The 17,864-nt window shown below is 36.6% G+C and overlaps 1 protein-coding gene across 1 annotated transcript; it reads right to left on the minus strand.

The window, feature by feature from the left end:
* Positions 1 to 1,122: 1,122 nt before the first annotated feature.
* On the minus strand, positions 1,123 to 17,412 carry DECR1 (2,4-dienoyl-CoA reductase 1). Its single transcript, XM_084201757.1, has 10 exons — positions 17,304 to 17,412; positions 14,055 to 14,257; positions 13,080 to 13,137; positions 12,845 to 12,931; positions 10,332 to 10,479; positions 6,915 to 7,014; positions 5,585 to 5,657; positions 3,479 to 3,625; positions 3,102 to 3,164; positions 1,123 to 3,009 (listed from the first exon to the last, which is right to left on the minus strand). The coding sequence occupies exons 1-10, from the start codon at positions 17,385 to 17,387 to the stop codon at positions 2,950 to 2,952; spliced, it is 1,023 nt and encodes a 340-aa protein (XP_084057883.1). The 5' UTR covers positions 17,388 to 17,412; the 3' UTR covers positions 1,123 to 2,949.
* Between the last annotated feature and the right edge of the window lie 452 nt (positions 17,413 to 17,864).

A 17,864-nucleotide genomic window follows, 5' to 3' on the forward strand; every position in this document is an offset into this window, starting at 1 on the left:
GGACAGTCTAATCCTCATCAGCATTTAGGAACAGCTTCTTTTGGAGTTTCCAAATCAGACACTACCTGGGTTACATGGTAGCTATAAAGCTTCTTTGTCTTATTCTTTTCCTGAGTTCAGGTATCATGTGTTGCTACTTCAGTAACAATTACACTGTATTTAGGCAAAATGTAAACTTGAGATGTTTAGGATTCATGTCTTCATAGTAAGGTTCCTTTCCTGTCCCTACCAAGTCTAACAACTTTTACTGAAGGAAATGTGTCCCAGCCAGACTATTCCATTCTCCTGTAGCAATGGATGACAAGATCAGTTACGTTTTTTCACTTAACTAAGATTATACATTAGCAAGCATTTTGTAAGTAACATACAACTCTTAAAACATTAAATGCCATTTCTAAAACCTACATATTGTATACACCTTGTCAAGACAAAATGTTCAGCATCTAAAAGCAACTAACTTGTGTAGCTTGAAATGGATGTCACTGACATAAGCAAGATAAAAGAAATCCTATTCTTACAGATGCTTATTAAAACTTAAAATGTGCTTTCTAGTTCCATCGCTTTAAAAATAGGTTTTTTGTCACTTTACAATTAATAATTCATTAAGGTATGAACAGTTAACAGGTAGAAGACTTCAGAAGCAGTACCCATTTCTACAAATGACAAACATTTTGTTAGTAAATAAATCCCCAGTATCTCTTTGCAAGACAGGCTTTAAGAGGCCGCCCTTCAATATTCTGACAATGTCAGATGAAGTAAAATCTGCTATGCTATGTTGCTATTATTTTATACACAGGGAGGAGATCCATGACAGGCAGAAGGGCTTCCTAGCACCCAAAGCCAAGCACAAACTGGATCCCAACTTCATGTTGAGACTTGGAATATGCCTCTTTCTTGATCTTTCACACCTGTGCCCCACACAGGACCTATGTTTTGTGAGCTAGAAGGAACTTGCCAGTCTTCTTGCTTCAGATGAACAGCTCTGAGGGAATACTGCAAAGTACACCTGTCCTGCTGTTCACAGGCTACAGACCTCAAATGACTTCAGGTCACATGAAGTCTATGGTAATTTCAGAGACTGAACATGGTTATCTTTAGTCTCAGTCCAGTACTTAACCACACAACACACCTAGCTACGGTAAATCGCAGAAACCCACAGATGCAAGAGACTGATAGGAACTGATTTTTATTGACAGCCTGCCAGGATAACTTACTAGACATTACAGAGAAATAATTGATGTTACCACATCCCACAAACATACATTTGAATTTTTCTCTGAAGCACTTTTTTTCAAATGTCAAAGTCTTATATGCAACTGTGTCTCGCACAAGGAGACAATATAATTGTATGCAAAGGATGACCAGCAAAAAATAGTATATGTGAGCCTAACTTCTCAATTAAATCACTTCCTAGGGAAAAGGTATGGCTGTCATGTCAGAATTTGATCTTGACAACACACCTACCAAACCCAAGTTACCATAAAAAAGCTTTACATTGTGAATGCTGCTCCAATAAGGACAGTTGATTTGTTTTATTATCAGTGGCTGTTCAATCCCAGACAGGACCATCACTCACAGGAGAAAGGCACATGGAGGCCTGCACTAATACAGTCCACACTTTCAGCAGAATACATCTTAGCTTGCTTCAGATTTGTAATAAAGCAATCAAGTGACTTCAAAGTCAGATGTTGGCACATGTTAAGTATGGCCTGGATTGTGTGGAAAAATACATGACTGCCATCAGCACCTGAAGGAAGATATCCTTAAATTGATTCTGTTGCCCTGACTCTTAAATCACTGTATCAGTCTCAAAGTTCATAAAACTATGTACATGCTCATATGTGGTGACTGGCTGGAGCTCTGATTAAACACCAAAAAAAAAAAGAAAAAAAAAAGGCATTGATTTCAGGTTGTAAAGGCCAGAGGCTGATAATTTCTTTGAAGAATTTCAGCCATTGTCTGAGGCATGAGGGACAAAACCTACCAACTCTCTAAATTTGGATAAAAGAGGAAGAGTAATTTTTTTATCACCTGTTTATCTGGGATGGATAAATTGACTAGATTCAGAGGTAATGCCATCTAAAAGTTTCTGTAGTACCAGCCTGTGAATGCAAATGAAACCTAGGGATTTTTTAATACATTTCAACAAATGAAGGTTTCAACACTTTCAGTCCCAATATACCAACATCCCTTTAACAGTCTTAAGTAAACCGCTTTTTATGGAGAGCTGCCTCAGTCACACACATGTAATAACAAATGATTTTCAGCTTCTCATTTTCAAGAACATTAACTTCATAATGACAAAGAGCAAACTCCTTAGAAAGGCACTGCAGGTCCGTAAATGCCATTTTTAAAGTTCAGAAAAAGATAATTAACAGACTGAAAATGTCACAAAAGATGAGATCAAGACAGTCAGGCATTTCAAGATTTCCTAAGTAACCACAGGAGTTACATCTTTTCTCAGTGTATGTAGTCCTGCTAATAATGTGAAACTATATCTGCAAGTTCAGAACTTCCTATTGAAGTGTGAAGATTAGGACTTAGTATTTTGTTTCTCTCTTCAGATTAATGATTACATTCAGTTATGATACTACTGAAATGCTATTGGTATTACAATATTAATATACACTTGCATATATATGAGAAAAAAAATCCTCAGAAGATCAAAAAAAAAAGAAAAAAGGATGATTGTAGACCATAGCATGGCTATTTAAGACAATCTAAACACCAAAGAAATATTAGTGACCAACTGTTGTTCACTACTGGCAACAGAACAGATTTTACATTGAAAAAATATACAAACTATATTCAAAATAAAACAATTTCAAAATATTTTATTGAAATTAGCATAAAATGATTTCAAAGGCTATTTCTCAATTGCTTATTTCTAAATATTAATGAAAAAGTAGTGGTTCATTTCCAAGAATCTCCACCACAAAGTTATGTACTTTAGGAGCCTTTTGTTTTTCTAATCATTGCTTCCATCATATCCCACTGCTCTTTGGTAACCTAACAAAAGAAAAGAGATTTTATTGGAATTTCATATAATACTTGCACATCAAAGTATCTGAATGTAAAATAGCAAACAAGGAAATTAATACCCTCTTCAACTCATTGAATTCTCCTGCCATAGCAACATATTCTCCACCATCCATTCTGATAACCTAGAAAGAGCATAAACAGTGTTTTAATAATTGTGTGATTTCTGCAGTATTCTCTTGTTATGAACTGTGAAAATAAATTTTACTGATTTGGGTGAAAAATGCCCATACAAAAAATAATGCAATACAATCACTTTGAAAAGTCCTTTTTAAATGTGCTAACAACCATGCACTACACTTAAAAGATGAATAATACTTGTAAAGAATTTTAAATCAAGATGTTCTGTTTCATTTCTGAAACCAGGGCTTTAAAAAAAATCAGCAATACTCACACCATCATCAGATTAAATGTACAAACAAGATCAACCAAAACTCACTGCTCCATTAACCCAGCTTGCATAATCACTGCAGAAATATGCAGCAAGATTTGCAATTTCTTCTATAGTTCCCAGACGACCACAGGGAATCCTCTCAACTATCGTCTTCTCAAATGCGCCTGTCGGGTCAAGGCGGCTAAAAGCACCCTGAGAATTAAAAGGAACATTAAAAAAAACCGTTATTACAACACCAGAAAATAAAATCCAACAGAGCTTTGACTCCACATACACAATATGGAAGTTAATATTTGTGAGCAAGCTGTCTACACCCTAATTGTCAGTAGAATGAAAGAGAAAGAAGTAGAAAAGAAAAGCAATTTATCCCTGTTGCACTGATATGCATCTACTTATGATAAGTTGGAATTTAATCCATTTGGGATAGTCATCCACCATGCATCTGCGAAAAACAAAAGGGCTTAATTATCATATTTTCCTCAAACACCCTTGACAAACATTTGAGGAAATAACGAAGTCTCAAAATTGCTGCATGGACAGAGGAGAGGAACACAGGGAGAAGAGGAACAGGAAAGTGACCAAAAATAAATTATAGGTGACACAGTAAATAAAATGAAAAAGAAAAAAACCATCAAGTTCAGTTAAATTGCAGCAACTGCTAAAGCTAAAGGAAGTCATCAGAAACTTTAGTACTTGAATAGCTTAAAATGGCACGGGAAATAAAAGGAGTTTTTTCTGCTCCTCCACAAGGAAATAACTGCCTCACTCAAAATCAGAAATGTATCAGTAACATTTATGCTAAATTACTGGAGTTATGATTTAAAGCACATTGTAATTCATGTAATCATGGCTGCAAGCATGCCATTTTAAGTTTTCTATTGCCATGTGTTTAATTGCCAGTTTATAAGCCTAACAGTGTTGTGCTTGTATGCCTTGTTCTTTTCCTATCATGACTTAAAACAGTTATGTTTTAAAGCCATTGATATTGCTTATAAGGCAGAAAACCTTGATTTTGCAATATGCTGTCTGCCCTTTTATGCTTTCAAGAAAATTTCGAGTTGGAACCATACACCAAATGTAGCATTTTATTAAGAACATACATTATCTCAAACAAGTTATACACTACTAGTTCAAAAAAGGAACATTAACTGGAGGTAGTACTACAGACACTTAAATCCCTCAACTTGCCAAATGTTTTTCTTCTACTCAAAAATACACAAGATACAAGGCCTGGAGAACTTTTGGTCTGATCCTCTAATGGTATTTCAACATTCTTATAATCCTGCTAATTCTGCCACTTATTTTTCTTTCTAGTGAAAAGAGTCAAAACTAATTTTTCCAGTATAGCATCTAAAACTGACAAGAGGGAAAAAGGAAAGAATAGTAAATAAAACAATCACATAAAAAAGTAAAAAAGAACCAACTCTGCAGCCCTATTCCCAAAACAACAGCAAAAACAACTGTGAAATATTTTATGGAAGAAATAATACCATTATTACTTGTTAGTGCTCATAATCATAATAATTTGATTCAATGGGAAATGGATCCTCCTTCTCTTCTTGCAGGACTGCTTTCTTTATTCTTCCTGTTCCAGCTGCTCTGGATTACTTCCTTCAAACCCTTCAGTCCTCCTTCTCACTCACTTCAAAGCTTCTCATTTCCTTGCCAACTTAGTTTTTCTCTTTCTAGTTTTGAGATTTTCAACAAAACTAGTGAGATTCTGTTCTCATATACCTAAAAGAGATCCTAAGATTTTGGAATGTTTCAGATGTTTTATTTAAAAATTAGGGGTTAGGCAGAAGCAGGAACTTTACTCCAACAACTGTAAAGATTCACTCCACTTGACAAACTAAGTACACAGAAATAAGAATCATCATTAAGTACTTTAACATATCAATTCTTTGAAACACTAAAAAAAGAGGTTCTGTTTATATCAAGTGTAGTAGAGGGGACCGTGGCAGGTCTCAGAAGTTCAAAAAATCCTGTTTTTACAAAAAGACTAAGAGGGAAGTGTGTTCAATATTCCAGCACAGTCTTGACTATCAAGGAAATCATATTAGAATTTACAGCTACAGAAAAGTTAGACTGTTGTGAAGTTAAGTCTGTACTACAAAGCATATTCAAGGCTGTGTTTCACTTCATGCCATGTACCTTTGTTTTTATTGGACCTGGTTGAATCACATTGAATCTCATGCCATATCTACCCCATTCAGCCGCAAGAGACCTAAAAATTCATTAACAGAATGCATCAATATTTTAAACACAATATTGTAATCCTATTCAGAAAAAAAGAAATTAAAATTTAATCAAATGTATAAATATTAGAACATTCCTGAACCAGACAATTTCTACTTAAAGGGTTTATTTTGTGCTTAACAAAATAATTTCAGAGAAGCAAAAAAAAATCTCATTCACCAACAGAGGAATATTGTAATCAAAGGTAAAGCAGGGTGAAGGAGCAATTCTTTCCCCCCTGCAAATCACGGATGGTGTTGGCACCTGAATTCCTTACCAAACAACCATTAGGCCATCATCTTTCTGTGGCAATTTAGACTATCCCACAAGCATACATTTCTAACATTTGCAACATAGCTCTCACATTATGTTTTGAAATAAAACAGAGGATACATTTTGAAACAGGACCACTAGAATAGTTTTGCTTTATGAGATTTTCTCTGCATGAAGAGTACTTTGGATCTACTATGGTGAATGAATTAACTGAGTCATAAAGTCTCTGAAAAGTACATATTTCCGTTACAGCTCTGTAGAATAGAAATCAAGACCATTACTCAGTCCCTCATTTTCTTCCAGATAAAGAATTCTAGTTACTAAGAGGCTTTCAATCTATTCAATTCTTTCTGCTGAAGTGCAGTGGAAAGATCTATGTGCTATGAAGGACTAGCCTGAAATTAAAAATGAGAGAAATCCTTTTGTTTGGTGAGCACAATGGATATGTCAACATGATTCTGTTCTGAACTAAGCAGAACAGCAGACTTTAATTTTAAATAGTGACAGGAAACAAATTTGCTGAGTAATCTAAACAGAGCTGAAGCCACACTATACTGCACCCAAATAACAGGCATGTATTTTTCTCAGACAAAAGAATGTAGAAGGTGCTATATATATATCTCAAACAGTCCGCCTCATAGCTGTCTTTAGGTGCTGGTTCACCAATGAGAATGCAAGAGAACCTGATTATCAAAACTCTGTGAAACAAACTTTGGGACTTGCAATTCCAAAATAAGTAGTTCTACTTGTCCTTATCTCGGTCTTGTAAAAAAAAACAGTGGCAGTTAATACTTTCCTCTGTAAGAGGCTGCCAGCATACTGTTTTCTTGCTAGGATACTGGAGCCTAGATTGAACTCTTGTGGAACAGTGAAACAGGGGGACTACACTAATAAGCTCCATTTTTATAGACCAATTAATTACCCCATGTGAAGGATGTGAAAACCAAAGCACACATTTTGCTGTATTACTCACTTGCTCATTGCTTCTACACCAGCTTTGGCAGAGGCACTCGGCAACACAAATCCTGAACCACTCTCTGCATAAATTGTTGTAATAGCCAGGAATGCTGCTCCTAGAAGGTGCAAAAAACAGTTAAAAAGAACCCACACCACACAAACCAAACAACCCTGAAGATCAAACACTCAAGTTCAGGTAAAAGCAAGCTAAAAGGTACAGAAGTTTTCAGCTCAAGTAGTAGGGATACCTCTCCCCTCTGGGCAGTGAAAAGGCATTTTAAAAACATAGTGTTTGAAAACATAGTGTTTGAAGGCATTTTAAAAACATAGTGTTTGAAACTTTCTTTCCAAGCCTTTTTATTTCAGTTCCCTCTTTTGCATGAATGTTAAAAGTTGTTCCAGTAAGTGCAAATAGCTATTGATTAGGTTCTGAAGGTCTAAGCCTTCAGACTTCCACTGATAATGAACGTAATGCATAAATTAGTCTAACTGGAGTGAAAACCTAAGATCTTACAGTGTTTTCTCAGAAGCTGCCCTAGTCTAGTTGTCACTAACCAGACATTTTGCCCTAAATTCATCAATTACTGAGTGGGAGGAAAAAGACCCAAAAAAACCCAACAAAACAAAAAACAAAAAACAAAACAAAACAAAACAACAAAACAAACAAAAAAAAACAAACAAAAAACAAAACAAAAACAAAAACAAAAACAAAAACAAAAAAAAAAAAAACCAAGGAAAAAAATCACCATTAACAGTTAGGTTTGGCATAATCTCCAATTAACAGCTTAGGGCTTGAGTTAACATTTATGCAGAAAAAAAAAAAGATTTTAAAGAAATTTCCAGAAGCTTTTTCTGCAGCAGAGCCAATTACAGAGTGACCCTCCATAACTTTTCCTATTATTATCACAACAAACTCCATTATAAAAGAACTACTTTCTTTGATATGCTGTCTTTTATAACAGAATTAGCAAAAAACATTCTAGAATATAATGGAAACTGCAACTGCTTATTTAATCTTTCTTTTATAGAATCCTGCAAATTATGTCTGATCAATGACTGGCATGAGCTTACTGTAGCTGGGAATGAAGGACAAGGGACGACAGCTCACTACTTACGTCATAGTAACTAAAATAACTGTTCTACTTACTATATTTCAAAAATAATTTCATTAGAATAGCTGCCCAGGGGATATTTCTAAAACAATATACAATACTGATAAATTGCATGTAAGTAGACTCAGGTAAGAAATTACAGTAATATTACACAAGAGAAACTAAAGAGAACCAAAAACAACCACTAATTGAAATGCCAGCAAATATCCAGAAGTCATGGGTCCTGTTTATAAAAAAGGAGTCTTCACTGAGAGACTTTGAAAGGCAAAAAACCCTAGAACAACTTTGAAGCTATCTAGAGATTATTGTTAATTACACATTTTGTAGAATTAAACCACTGATTTTATTTTAAAATATAGGTTAAATATATGTAAGCTAGGTGAACTTAACACAGAAGCAAGAATAACTGAGAAATTTACAGCTCAATATTTAAAGAACACTTCAGCTCATACACAACTTTTATTTCTAAAGCCTATATTCATAAAATGGACAATAACTGATCAACTAGCTCCTCTCACTTTGTAAAAATAAGTAACATAAGAGCAGATTACAAATTCCTTTTAAATACCAGCACAAACTTGCAGTCTAAAAGCAGAGAACTTTTATTTACTACATTAGACTTAATACAGGTCACACTGCAGACCTAAAGGACATCCCAGTGTTCTAGAAACTGTCAGATTCAGTGTCCTTACAGACTGCTCTGAAATATTTGCACTAGGTAGCATCACTTTAGAAACTAAGGCCTCTGCCCACACTGAAAAAAACCAAGCAAGAACAAATAAAATGAAGGCAAAAAGACAAACACATACATATGACTTACAAAAACATGCCTTAAGAAAGCCTTTAACAAAAAGTCTTATTTACAGATGGACTGCCCTAGAAAGAAGACATGCAAGTAACAGCCAAAGAAATTCAAATGTTTTGGAAGCTTAGAAGTCAAAGAAAGACAGACAACATGAAGGTGAATGACATCTGGATTTTACCAAATTTGAGGACGAAGTAAGGAAAGTAATGTTGTTTTCATTCAACAACAGCAAAAACAAAAGCATGTTTGATTTCATATTTCACGTGACTATACGGGCACACCACGTGCACCTGGAAGACCATAAGGCAACCTATTTCGATGGTCTGCCATAATGATATAGTAAGTCATAGCTGGGGATGGGTTTGTCACGTGGACTGGATTGTCACTGGTTTGTCACTGGCACTGGAATGGTGGAAATTAATTTTTCATGAGCTGCTAAAATATAGAGGGGACATACTTGTATACTAACAAAAACTGTTACAGAGCCACTGAAACAATATTAACTTCACATTGTTATAATAAAATAGTGTAAGCTCATGGAATACTTTTTGGAGAGGATTTTGAAGAAATTAATTCAGAAGGTGAAGAAAAGAAGAAACTAATTCAGAGGTTAAATAAATACTGCTGTAAATACAAAAGTAGTATTTCAACACATTTTCTGTACCATTTCTGAAAACAGGGCTCAGTAATGAGGGCACATGGAGAACCAGAATTATATCTCCCTGCTTTTAAATTAATTTGACATTATATTATTCTGATCTCATAAAATAAACTCCTTGTTTTTCAATTTATAACTGGAATGTAAAATGAAAGCAGCTCATTGTAAATATCTATGATATAACATAGAAGGGCATACATCACCTTTCCTTTTAAAACAATAATCTGTTTAAATAAATCTTTGGCTAAGTAGTATATAAAAGAACTGTCATATTTTTAAGGTGAAACTCTGATATTGAATTAAACTTCTAGGTAGTCTAGAATTAAGAATTAAACCTGGGAAAATAAAATCCAATACTGATTTAAATTTCAAAGTTCTTTTTCAAATTTTCTTAAAGGTAATATTCTCTAGTACTATTAGTCAGACAGCACAGCTGTAAATTTTATTTTACTGTAGGAGGAAAATTCAAAGGGATATTCTGAATTTTTGCTCATTTAAAGAAATATCCCATGTTCGGTTCAATGAAATTAACATACATAGAGAAAATTCAGAATAAAAACCAGCTTTTTTTCTTTTTTAACATAAAGTTCTATTTTTTAATTTAAAAAATGTTTTACAACTAGAACTCTGCAATTAGATTTTTATACTCAGCCTCAGTTGGCCTCTGGGGCCAACTGTAAGGCCTGATACTACAATGAAGTAATTGTTAGCCAGATCTACTGTGTGATACTTAAGTACAGCTTTCACTGAAAAACTTCCTTTCTAGAACAATTTCTCTTCTCACATGAACTCAGGACTGGTTATAATGACAGTAAGGCAAGGAAAGCAAGTAATAACATGTCACAAAGCTCAAGGTACCTTTTTTTGCTTTAATGAGCTCCTTTCCAATTTCCAGAGTTACAAAAGCAGTACCATTAAGTACAATATCAGTTATTGTTTTCCAGGCATTAGCAGAAAGCCGTTCAGAAGGGGAAATAAAGTTTCCAGCTGCATTGTTTATCACAACCTGAAACACATAAAGAAAAAGAGTTAACTAAAAATAAGTCTTCCTGGGACAAAAGTAAAGAATTTACAAGGAGCTTTTTAGCGTTTCCAGGGACAAAAGTAAATATACTCTCACTGAATGAGGTATGGGGGGCAGGGGAAGAGGGAGAAAAATCCAGAAGAAATTTTACCATCTGCAGCACAGATGAAGTATCAGTAACAGAAAATGAGCTGTATTTCCAAACTACTGTACTGAGGAACTGTATCATGTAGACGCTGACTTAAGTCAGTAATTTCTATAGTGTTTCAAATACATCCCAACAGAAAAGTTTGCCCCCATCAAATTCCAGCATCACATCTATTTAATATAATGGATGCATGGGAATAGAAGCAAAAGGCAGCAACCTGATAACTGAAGTCTGGATGAAGTGACTCTTGTATAACAGGAATTCAAATCAGTCATGATGAGAGTATTATGATACAAGGTACTGCAAACAACTACTACAAAACTTTTGTTGAATAGATGTACCTCCATCACTTCCTATGAACAATCATCAGGCAGAGGATACCTTCACTTCAGGGGACTAAGCATCACATTAGTAGTGCTTAAACCAAAAATTATGTAGCCAGATCTAGCGTATTTAATAATATAATGTGTTGTGACGGACTATTAATGGAATGGCACTATTAATGGAATGATTCATGTATGTTTGCAGATAAAATAAACTATTTGTCCTGAAGAACTTCTGGGCTAAATTCCAATGAACATATTTGAATTTTCAATAACAAAACAGGGCACAGTACATATAACATTAATGTAAAACTAATAATATACAACAGCCATAGATTATACATATAGACAGCAAATTCAATTGAAAGGCCTCCCTGAAATTTGAAGGAATAAAAAATCCAAACACCTTGAGATATTAAGGAGGTTACTTGAATCACTGAATAAATACAGGAAGGACATAACAATAAAACTAGTGAACTAAGAACTGTACAGTATGATCTTTGAGGTATGTATGAATGACTGCCAAAATAAGCCATGAAAAAAGAATTATTGCTTTCTAATTGGGAGTAACATTCTTGGGAATGGAATGAACAAAACAAGGCTGGAAGGACTTTCAAGTTACTGTCATTAACTTCTGTCTTTGAGATCTCACCTCACATGCAGTAGGGCAGTGAGTGATACCCAGGATTCACAAACTAACATCTCTCATGTCTGCAACAAAGAGAAAAACTGGACAAAAAGAACTGAATATTCAATTTACTCTGCCATCTATCTTAAACACACAAAATACGTGAAATTAAAGAGAAGGTAAATGCTTGTAAAGAACAAATGGAAAGCATTTATTCAGAAAATTACTGGTGCTCTAAAAATGTACCATACAGGAAGAAATCTCCTCCCTTTCTGCACACATGTAAATCCTGAAGATCATAATTTTGACTTAGGCCAAAAACTGCCTTAACTAACTAATAGTTAACTGCCTAACTAAAATAATATCTAGAGAATCTTGTCTACAAATCAGGACAGTGAGTTGCCTTATTTCTAGCACTCTTACAGTTATATAGCCTACAATTTCTCTATTGCTTAAAATATTTAAAACTCAGCAGGTTCTCTACCACACCTGTAGGAAACTCCCCATGTGCAAATTGTTGACAACGGACATAAAATAGTTTTAAATTTACAGTAAATGGTTTTAAAACTGGCTGTCCTTTACAACGATGCTACATCATCACACTTTCTATCAGCTAGGAGAATCCAAGTTGTTATCTCACATCAGAATTTGGTGATTATCATCTTTCAGACTCCACCAGACCACCCTCCTCACAATCTGATGTAAAGAGCTCTGTCGGCTTCGTGCCAAACTATAAAAAAGCAGATGCTTGGCTTGACTGAAGACTTTTTTCTTCATTTTATGAGAACCTTATCTTCAAACCCTCTTTGTGTATATTAATAAGCTAAGCAAGGATCAAAGAAGACATTTATGGTTATTTCCATTCCTAATTTATGAAGCATTGTGTTAAGATATAATTCAGCAAACACAAGTAAATCACCTTTTCAGGAGGATTTAAGGGCAATATTCCATTCACTTAATTCAAAGAATCCCTCCAGAATTGTCCCGTTATTTGAAATGAGATGTTAGACCTCAGAGTAAGGGTAAAAATGTTTTGTCTACTTGGCCACCAAATATTTTAAGAACCACAGGAATAGAGTAACTGGTCTAACTACGAATGTTAGCTTTACCTTGAAGTACTGCCACTGTTCTGTCTAGTGTCTTTTTAGATTCCATTAACTTTCTATCTTATTAAGTTTCTTCACAGCCACTATGCAAAGTATTTTCAGTAATGAAAAATGAGTTCTTTCCTTTCTTTAGAAGACTTACATCAGGATGTCCTGCCACTTTTATTGTTTCAGCAACAGCATTCTGAACTGAAGCAGGATCTCTCACATCACACTGGACAGCATGAACCTAAAAGTAATGGAAAGGCAGTTTTAAGACTTAAAAACTATATCATTCATAAATTAAACAAGTCCATAGAAGCATACAAATGCAAAAAAAAATTCAATAAAATGCAGAGTATAATATGTAACATATTTATAATTCTGCAAAAATTTACCTTATTCCCTGTTTTAGAAGAAATTTCATCTGCTGTTCCTTTCAAAACATCCAGTTTCCTAGAAATAATTATTAACATCCCTTATGTCAGTTAAATGCAATTACAATTCAGATTACTAAAATCTTTTTTTTCTGAGCAATATGAACTATAACTTAAAATATGTGTGTGTGCACATGCATATTGCTGATTTTCATAAATTTAAAATATGATTAAAACTATACTTAACCACTAACTTTCTGAAAGAAAACTTTAAGTAATTTATGGTTAGTGCTACTTTAAAGCAACTCAGAAGTGACACTGGTAAGAGACTCTAAAGCTAAACAACATGTGATAAGTCAGGAAAAAAAGCACACAATCAAACTTAGTTTTAGCTACTACTCTACTAGTATTTAATAACGGACATACAAATCCACATTTAAAACTAAACAAATTACTATTGGGATGAATGTCACACCACTTCTGTTTATTTTGATTTAAAATGAGATTGTTTTTCTAGACTTCACTGAAGTGCTTCTAGACTCTACTGCAGTACTTGAGAGCTGTAGAAAATCATTAACGGAAAATCAGAGCTCTCGCTGAAAGTCAGAAGAGGAATGGATTAAATTCTCTATTATCATTTAAATCTGTATCAAGAACACCTGCAATAACAATTATTAGTGTTCAATAATTTGCTCACTGCAAATTTTTGTTCTCTTTAAGGCTTCAGTTGAATTTATGCCTAATATTTGAGGCTGTTTATTTTGCAGCCACATTTCACAAAACTGTGCTTAGTTTATTTCTTCCTACTGATTTTTATACCATTAAACATTTGCAGATAAATCTGCAAGTTCCTAAAATCCACAATATGACACTGTAGTTTAAACATGTACTGCAACAGAATAAATAGAATAATTTTTTCTGGTTTGTAAAGAAAAAAACATCTATTCAGCAGTCAGTACTAAATGAAAGTTCTAAAACACGTTCATTAATATTTACCGGCTTGCTATAACACACTTGGCACCTAAACTGGACAAAGCTGTAGTCATCCCTTTGCCAAGCCCAGTACCTCCACCAGTTATAAAGGCCACTTTCCCTTGATAGGTATTTGGTGGCAACATCACTTTTTGAACAGGTGAGAAGAATGCAGCTTGTGGTGCACTGCTGTCTTGATGCAGCACATTTGGCCCACGGCTGAAAAACTGAAAGAAAAAAACCCAGAAATGTTAGTTTTTTCTCCTTTCTGTATGCAGGACTGTTACACAGGAACAGATTTTCCTATGGCAGTGGAGGCAACACCATAACTCCCTTATTATAAGTAAATATATATGACTATAAGAATGACTAGATTGCATTATACCAACATACATGGGCCTTTACTTAAACGCTCTCACTAGATTAGGAAAGCACTTGAACTATTTTTATATATTATACTGCAACTAGAGAACTACTGAAAAAATACTTCAGTCATACTTCTTGCTACTTCATGGATTTTTTGTATCTTATCACTTTTACTAAAGCATGAAAACCATTCACAACTAATTACAGAAGGACTTGGGCATCAGACTGTGGCCACTGGAGCTGCTAAGGAAACCAATGCCATCTCCCAGACAAGACTGGGCAGGGTTAGGTTATCAGCATCACACTCTATCCCAGCAGAAATACCATCTACAGTACATTAGCCTCGGAAGGATTAGTCCCTGCAAAAAGACACATGGTTGGAACATGTTTAAAAACAGACATGAAAAAAGACGACAATTCAGTATTACATCTAGAAAACTATGCTAGTAAGAAAATACCCCACAAATGTAATGAGAAATTTGTGATGTCACCAAGGAAGTTGCAGCAAAAATAACAAACAGGATATTTCTAGCATCCTAATATGCTAACTCAAGCCCTAATCAAAGTATTGAATTAAATGTCTTGGGACAGCAGCACTACAGTAACAATTGAGAAATTCCATTATTATTTAAAAGACAGAAGTTATCACAACCTGAAGCTGTAAATGCTTCCAAGTATAACAAAACTAGATTTACTTTATTTTTGATGTGCGAAACAATTAGAAGACTGTAAGTTACACTTATTTTCTCAGGTTTTACCTTGTACTTGAGCCTTTAATGTGTTTATTTTAATACAAAGAAAAAAAATCTAATACAATTTTGTGAAAGAAGAGTGGATGGTTACTATTGTATGATCCTGTTAAGAAAACCATGCAATTGTTCAAAAGACTGACATGAAGAAGAAAGGTAGTTTGAAAATAGTAAAAATATTGCACCTTTTTGTTCTGTTTACTAATTCACATTTTGAACACTAAATTTAAGAGACAACATATTTAGTGGTAGACGATTACTCTGTCTTTCCCACAGTTACAGTGCATTGGGGGTTTCACAGTTTGAAGTTGGCCTGCAAAAGTGTGTGCATGAATCTTTCTGTGTGGTAACACATATGCATAAGTAACTCAGGTGAAAACAGAGAGAACAACCACGGAATTGCACAAACAATTTAATACAACTTAAAGCATGGTGCTAATAACACCAGGGTCACGGGTTCAATCCCTGCATGGGGCACTCAGGAGCTGGACTCGATCCGTGTGGGTCCCTTCCAACTCAGAATGTTCTGTGAAAAACTAATATTGAGTTAAATTGAAGAGTTGGAGCCACTACATAGGACAAAATTCAGAAAGCAAAGCTTGAACTGGAGCTAGAACTATCACATTTGTAAACCACTACTGTTATTTAATTCTCACAGTGAAAATAAAATTTGCATGCTTTCACAGAGTACGAGGACACTATTAAGCCTCCAGGAAAGAGAAATGTGAAGGTTCTCTTTTGGAACTTTCTTAGTAGCCCCCTGCTCATCTCTCTTCAGGAAGAAGCTCCCTCTGGAGAATTTCAGCTCACGGCAGTCTGGCAGAGACTGCAAATCAAGACGGCATTTGGACTCCCCCTTCCTTCAGGACATGGAGATAACCCCTTTGAGTGCTGAGACCCCCTGATCAGGTGCTCTGGTAGTGACAGACACAGCCCAGTCTTCTTGCATTCCATTAAATAAACACTGTAAGCAGCTTTCCTTCTGCTCCAGGGGGGAAGATTAGGACATGCCATAACAGAGGAAAAGCAGAAGGCTGCACCAAGACTAATAAAGTATGGCAATGATAACCAGCCAGTAAAGTTGGTATAATTGAGCAATCTTTTAGTCAGACTCCTATCATCTCCTTATTGGCTTGCACAAGAGACTTCTATGACAGCATCCATGCAATTTAATCATTCCACTGCTTAAGGCTGAGATTTTAAATTAAATCTCAGGTGTAAACACAGACATAAAGAAGCCAGTAAACAGCTTAAAAAAAACCAAACATCAAACAACAAACACACAAATCACTGACAAACCAAAAAACAACCCTTACCCAGGGGGTGGAAATGAACTGTGAAATAAATGCAGAAAGCCTTCTCAGAAACACTAAAGTAGTCACTAGAAAGAAGCACAGTGGTCGTGGAGAACTCACCAGAAATGGCCTCCAGCACATCCACACAGTCATAGAACTATAGAAAGGCTTGGATTGGAAAGGACCTTAAAGATCATCTTGTTCCAACCCACCTGCCATAGGCAGGGAAACCTTCCACTGTAACAGGTTGCCCAGAGATCCATCCAACCTGGTCTTGAACACCTCCACAGACGGGGCATCCACAGCTTTTCCGGGCAACATGTCCATAACTAACCTAAACCGCCTTCTTTCAATCTGAATCCATTTCCCTTTGTCCTGTCACCACATGCCCTTGAAAAGAGATCCCCTCCGGATTTCTTGTAGGCTCCCTTCAGGTACTCTCTTCAGAAGCCTGTCATAACGCCAACTCGGTCACAAGTCAAGCCACGCCACTGCTCAGACAGAAACATTCCAGCCATTTACCTAAATGGATGGCCCTGCACAGCTGTGCTATCGGGGCCAAAGGGCGACACACTCAACTAGGTGACACGGCACTCCCGCCGGTGCGGCAGCAGGCCGTGCGCCCGGCAGCTCAGCCCGCACCTCTGCGCGGGTTCCGCGGCGGGCAGGGCCGGCAGCTGAGGAGAACCGAGGGGAGCCCCTTGCCGGCTGCTTCCCCAACCCCGGCAGCGGGAGCCGCAGAGCCCCGCCGTGCCCTCCCTCTGACGGAACTCCGGCGCCCGGGCAGAGGGGCAGGAGGTGGCGGAACACCTCCGCGGCGCCGCCCGTCCGCCCTCAGCCCGGCAGCCCAGGGAGCGCCTTACCCGCCCGGCGCCGAACACGCAGGGGCCGCGCACCCCGCGCCGCCACAACCGCGCCGTCGCCACTGCCACTGCCACTGCCGCCATCTTCCGCCGCCGCGCTCTGCGCCTGCTCCGGGGGAGGAGCGGCCGCAGGGCGGGACCCGGCAGCCGCGGGCACCGGGCAAACGGCGAGACCGCTCCCGCCCCAGGGGCTGCAAACGTATCATAGGTAAAAGAAATTCTTTTAAAAGGACGTTCTTTGATGTTTGATCTTTGAATTCTTTCAAGCCTAATCAACAAGAAAGGAGCAAACAAGCTCTAAGCGATGTCCAGGTGAAAGACAAATTATTTGTCGGGGGAATTGCCTTGCTGAGGCTTAGGGCTTGACGTGTTTCAGTGATCTCAGATCTAGAGAGAGTTCAACAAAACTTGGGAAGAGAGATGTACTACTGACAGTGGACACAAAGAATGTAGAATTTATGGGCTACAAGGGCATTTGGCAGAATTCCCGTGATAAACAAAAACTAATAAAGGCAACTTCGCTTAGGTCAGCTCTGACTGGGTATTTCCGACGAGGGAGAT

This window comes from Fringilla coelebs (assembly GCF_963513975.1).
Source record: "Fringilla coelebs genome assembly, chromosome: 1".
NCBI lineage: Eukaryota > Metazoa > Chordata > Aves > Passeriformes > Fringillidae > Fringilla > Fringilla coelebs.

Excerpts from the sequence above, each read along its gene's own strand:
- DECR1 (XM_084201757.1), bottom strand. The coding sequence starts at position 17,387 with ATGGCGGCAGTGGCAGTGGCAGTGGCGACGGCGCGGTTGTGGCGGCGC. Across the intron at positions 14,258-17,303 it reads GCGTGTTCGGCGCCGGGCGG|TTTTTCAGCCGTGGGCCAAA; the intron begins GTAAGGCGCTCC and ends TTTTTCTTTCAG. Across the intron at positions 13,138-14,054 it reads AAGTGTGTTATAGCAAGCCG|GAAACTGGATGTTTTGAAAG; the intron begins GTAAATATTAAT and ends AATTATTTCTAG.